Below are 5,025 nucleotides of genomic sequence, written 5' to 3' on the forward strand. Positions count from 1 at the left end.
GGAAAAGAGCAGAACCTTGGCCTCCTCACCACTCTACCCCTCGCCCCTGGGGAGCGGGGGACTTACTTCTCCAGCAGCCGGGTCACGGCCTCCCGGGCCTGCTCCCCGTAGATGTTCCCCTGCCTCAGCAGGCCCTCTGCAGCCTGCACGGCCACCTGCATCTTTTGCTGGTTCAGCTCCATCATGGTGAGAAAATCCCGGTGCTGTTTCAATGCCTCCTCCACTGACTCCACTGTGCCTGGGAGCTCCAGGCTCAACAGTGTTGTCTCCTGGGGAGGGGAGAGGGGTGGCCCACAGGTCAGCCCAGCTCCCTTCAAAGACCTGGGAGAGGCAGCCAGCCTGGCTCGCCACCACTGTCCGCCCCCTTGCTCCTAGCATCGGACATGCCAGCCATGGTCCCACCCCGGGGCTTTTGCTCATTCTGGTCCCTCTGCCTGGCAGTCTCTCTCTCCAGATACCCCAAGGCTGATTCCTTCATTTTCTTCAGGTCTCTGATCACCCTGCCAAAAAACATCCCCCTCTACTCCGGCCATATCCTTTACCTCTCTTTATTAATTTTCATAGCTTGTACCTGATATATATGCATTTACTTGTTTATCACCTCTCCCACATACATACACACCAGAATGCCATCCCTACGAGGGTGAGATTTTACATTCACTCAACCCAGAAAAGTGTCTGGCACAGAGAAGGCACTCAGTGACTATTCGGTCAATTGATAAAGACTGAACTGGGTGCTGTGTGTCCTCAGGGAAGTTCTTTCCCTCTCTGGGGTTAGTTTTCTAACTGGTAAAATGCATGGGTCAGAAAGGGTCTCTCATGGCCACCTAGGCTCAAATATTTAGTAACCGCATGATTCCAAGGGCTCCCTCTCTGTCTCTCCAGATAATCCTCAGACTGGATCAGCTTTCTCTAGATCAGCGGTCCCCAACGTTTTTGTCATCAGGGACTGGTGCTCCTATGAGAATCTAATGCCTGATGATCTGAGGTGGAGCTGAGGCCGTGATGCTGGCGCTGGGGAGCGGCTGCAAGTACACGTGAAGCTTCGCTCTGCTCACCTGCTGCTCATCTCCTGCTGTGCAGCTGAGTTCCTAACAGGCCACAAACCGATACCGATACTGGTCCGTGGCCCCAGAGGTGTTGGGGACCCCTGCTCTAGATAACTAGCAACTGTGGTCCCTCTTTCTCAAATGATCCCACAAAATTGGTACCTACTCTTGGACAATCTCAAAACTGTATTCTATCTTGCAAATCCCAAACTTGGTTCCCATGCCAGAATGATCTCTAAACTGGTTCATCTGTTCCCAGAGAACCACCAGACACAGTTACTTCAAACCACAGACACAGTTACCCTCTCAGGAGAATCTGCAAATTGCCAGCCCCAATAAGATCATCTGCTAATTTAGGCACCCACAACCTCATAATCCACAATCGCTTATTGATCCCAATAATCTCTCAGCCTAAAATACCTACTCCATAATCTTTATCCTACGTTAGGATAAAATCTTTATCCTAACGTAGGATAAAGATTATTCACCTCAAGATCTTTGAACGCATTAACCATCACCAGTCAATCTCAAACTCATTTCCTTCCACATAATCCACAAACCCAGGAAGCTACTCTAACGAACAGCCAAGTGCATTACTCATTCTAGATAGTCACCTCGGCTAAGACACCAACCCATCCATCGTAATTCTCAAATTCTGTTACACACACTCCCACACGTGTTCACACTGGATGATGCACAAACTCAGCTATCCATACCTGCTACCCTCCCCACTCCCATCCACTTCCGATAAGCCTCGGACTCGCAAGAACACTCTTCCATTTTCCTGTCCCAGCAGTCCTCCAAGGCCTGGGACCCCACCCTCGTGAACCCCCGAGCTGGCACCTGGTTGTGTAGCACGGCCCGCGCCTGGTGTAAGTCTCGCAGGAAAAGCTGGTAGACGTGCGCCTGGACCAGCGCCTCCCTGCGCGCCTCCCACATGCCGAGCAGCTTGTGCCAGCCAAGCTCGAGGTGCGGCAGCCACTCGTCGAGTGCCAGGCCGGGGCCCAGCTCCGGGCCTTCCGCCGCCAGCAGCGCCTCGCTGGCCGCCACAATGCGCGCATAGTCCTCCTCGCGTTGGTCCACTTCCTCTTTGAGCGCAGCGTGGCGCGCCAGCAGCGCATCAGCCTCTTCCAGGCTGCCGGGCAGGGGTCCTTCGTCGCCGCCCGCTGCCTCCTGGGCGCGCACCAGCCAGTCCAGGAAAGCGTCCAGATCGTGCAGGAAGCGCTGCAGGCGCCCGGCCGCCGCCACAGCCTCACCACAGGCTTGAGCCGCGCTGGCCAGCGCGCCCCATTCGGCGCCGAGTTCCTCGGCACCCTGGTGCAGCCGCGCCGCCTGCGTGGGGAAGCGTGCTGCCAGCAGCTCTGCCTCCTCCAGGAGGGCCGCCTGGCGCGGCTCCAGCGCTTGTAGAGCCGCCTCCAGGCCGCTAAGGCGCCACTGCAGGGCGCCGCCCGCGCGGGGCGCGCTCTCCACGGCCCTCCGCTTCTCACGCACCTGGGCGCGCACCTCGGCCACCTCCAGCACGTGATTCTCCACCAACAGCACCGCGCTCACCTCCTCTTTGCGCTGTTCCACCAGCTCCACGATGCGGTTCCACCTGCCCAGGGGAAGGAGAGTGGCTCGTGGAAGACAGGGCCTCCTCTTAGGCGTGGAGGGCCCACCGACCGACCCAGGGTAGAACCCAGCTACTGTGTGGCCTTGGAAAGTCACTTTTTTCTGCCTGCATAAAAATGGAACCCTATGCACACTGCTTAGAGCAGCGGTTCTCAAAATGAAATCTGAGCGAGGTCAAATAACGCTTCGTAATAACGCTAAAACGCGATCTTTCCACTCTCATTGTCTCCAGAGTGTACAGTGGACTTTTCCAGGGCTACATGACGATGACCGAATGCGGAAGCTGCCCTGAGAACACAGCTGCCCTCTTCCCTCAAGCCGGACATTAAAGAGATTTGTAAAACAGCCAAATGATGCCACTCTTCTCGCTACATCTTTTAAAAAACTATTTTCACTTAAAAGATGTTAACATAATTGGTTCACTATTGTTATTTTTAAACGACTTAATATTTTTAACTTACTCACTACTAATGTCTAATATTAATAAAACAAGCTCTTTGGGATCCTTAATAGTTTTGAAGGGTGTAAAGGGGTTCAAGACCGAAGAATGTGAGAAGTGCTGGTTTACATCATGTAATGTGCTGGGTTCGACGAATAGTAGTTGATCGGCTACTATGAGCCGACTGCTGAGGACAGAGTGGTGTGAAGGCAAACCTGTTTTGTTCCAAAATAAATTAGTGGAAAAATTATATAGTGCTCTGTGTCCTTGATAGGTGATGATACTACTCTAAGCCTCAGTTCTCCTTCATAGGTTGTGTGTGTGGCCCAGGTTACAAGCACACAATCCTAGCAGGATGGCCCGGAGTCAAATCTGAGATGTGCGCCCTTTGGCTAGTAACTCGCTCTGTGCCTCAGTTTCTCCATCAGTAAAATGGACACAATCATAGCATGGTACCTGCCTCATAGGGGTATTGTGAGAGTCAAAGGAGTTCTGATTTCTGAAGTGCTTCAAACAGCACCTGTGTACAACCGTTATTGAGTGGGGATGATCTTTAGAACATATCAAGCCCTTCTCTGTGTCAGGGACTTCGCCTCAGCCGTGCTAACTGCCAGGTCACTGTCCTCTAATTCCTGAATAAATCCTTACAATTCTCTAAATATCTTCCCCATTTATTGCTTTATTTGTTAACTTTCTCTCTGCCCCCACTAGAATGGACATCTCATAAGGGCAGAGATTAGGACTCTGAAAACAAAGGACCCAAGTTCAAGTTCTGCTCTGGCCAGATTCACCATGTGACCTTGGGCGAATCATTTCCTTCTCTGATTCTCAGTTTCCTCATCTGGAAAATGGGAATAATAATGTCCACGTCATTGAGCGTTTAACGAGATCATGTGGCTAAAGCACTTGGTATGTAATCTAAATAGACAGTAAATCATTCTTGTTGTTGATATCTTTTTAGGCCCTAATGCTTTAGGATTGCCAAGTCTACGACAGCTTAAAAATCACTGGATATCGGGATCTTACAATGCAGCAGTCAAGAGCACAGTCTTTGGAGTCAGAAAAATTCAACTTTAAATCCAGACTCGACTCTCTAACTTGCTGTGGGACATTGGGCTAGTGTCTCCACCTCTGAGCCCCAGTTTCCTCCTCGCTAACATGGGATAATTTATACCCCACAGGGTTGCTGGGAAGACTGAATACATGCGGATCAAGAGCCCCGGCTCTGGATTCAGACAGAATTGGGTTTGATTCCTACTTACTAGATTGAGAAATCATGTTAAAGAGTTCATCTCTCTGGATCTGTGTCTTCATCTATGAACCCTACCCACACTGGGAGAACAAACTGCTGGTAGTGTTCTAGGAGGAAAGGTATTAATTTGTTACTATTTTTAAAGCATCTTGAATTCTGGAATCTTTACTATGGCAATTGGGATATTGGGAGATAAAACAAGGTATATAAAGTGCTTAGAAAACTTCCTGGTTAGATAATAGATATTTAATAAACCTTTTCTGAACAAATACATTAATAACCCACTGAAACGTATTGTATCCTCATTTTACCACATCACCACTAGCATTAGGTATTACCATTTTTTTTTTCAAGATTTTGCTGATTTACTGGGGGGCCATGATTATTCCAAGGGTTTGAAATTGCACGTTCTTGATCTCCACGGTTGAGTGAATAAGGAAAGGAATGATGGAAAGATACCTAGATAGACTTCCAGCCCCAGGCCTCACCTACCTGCTGTTGAGGTGGTCCTGGCAGGAGCGCACCTCGTCTGAACTGGGGTGGCCTCCTTCCACCAGCTCCTGGACTGTGTGGTTCACATCCAAGACACGGACCATCAGACTGTTCATCTCCTGGTCCAGACTCTCAAATCTGCAGAAGGAGGATAAATGTGCTCAGAGAGGCCTGGACCCTGG

The 5,025-nt window shown here is 50.4% G+C and overlaps 1 protein-coding gene across 1 annotated transcript in view; it reads right to left on the reverse strand.

Annotated features, from left to right (window-relative positions):
• Nucleotides 1-5,025, reverse strand: part of SPTBN4 (spectrin beta, non-erythrocytic 4) — a 66,904-nt gene that overhangs the window by 35,897 nt on the left and 25,982 nt on the right. Inside the window, exons 14-16 of the mRNA XM_011372314.2 lie at nt 4,844-4,981; nt 1,893-2,643; nt 67-269 (exon numbers count right to left, since the gene is read on the reverse strand). Of these exons, the coding sequence (XP_011370616.1) occupies nt 67-269; nt 1,893-2,643; nt 4,844-4,981 (1,092 nt within the window). The remainder of the gene's footprint in view (nt 1-66; nt 270-1,892; nt 2,644-4,843; nt 4,982-5,025) is intronic.

Source organism: Pteropus vampyrus, unplaced genomic scaffold (assembly GCF_000151845.1).
Source record: "Pteropus vampyrus isolate Shadow unplaced genomic scaffold, Pvam_2.0 Scaffold203, whole genome shotgun sequence".
Taxonomy (NCBI): Eukaryota; Metazoa; Chordata; class Mammalia; order Chiroptera; family Pteropodidae; genus Pteropus; species Pteropus vampyrus.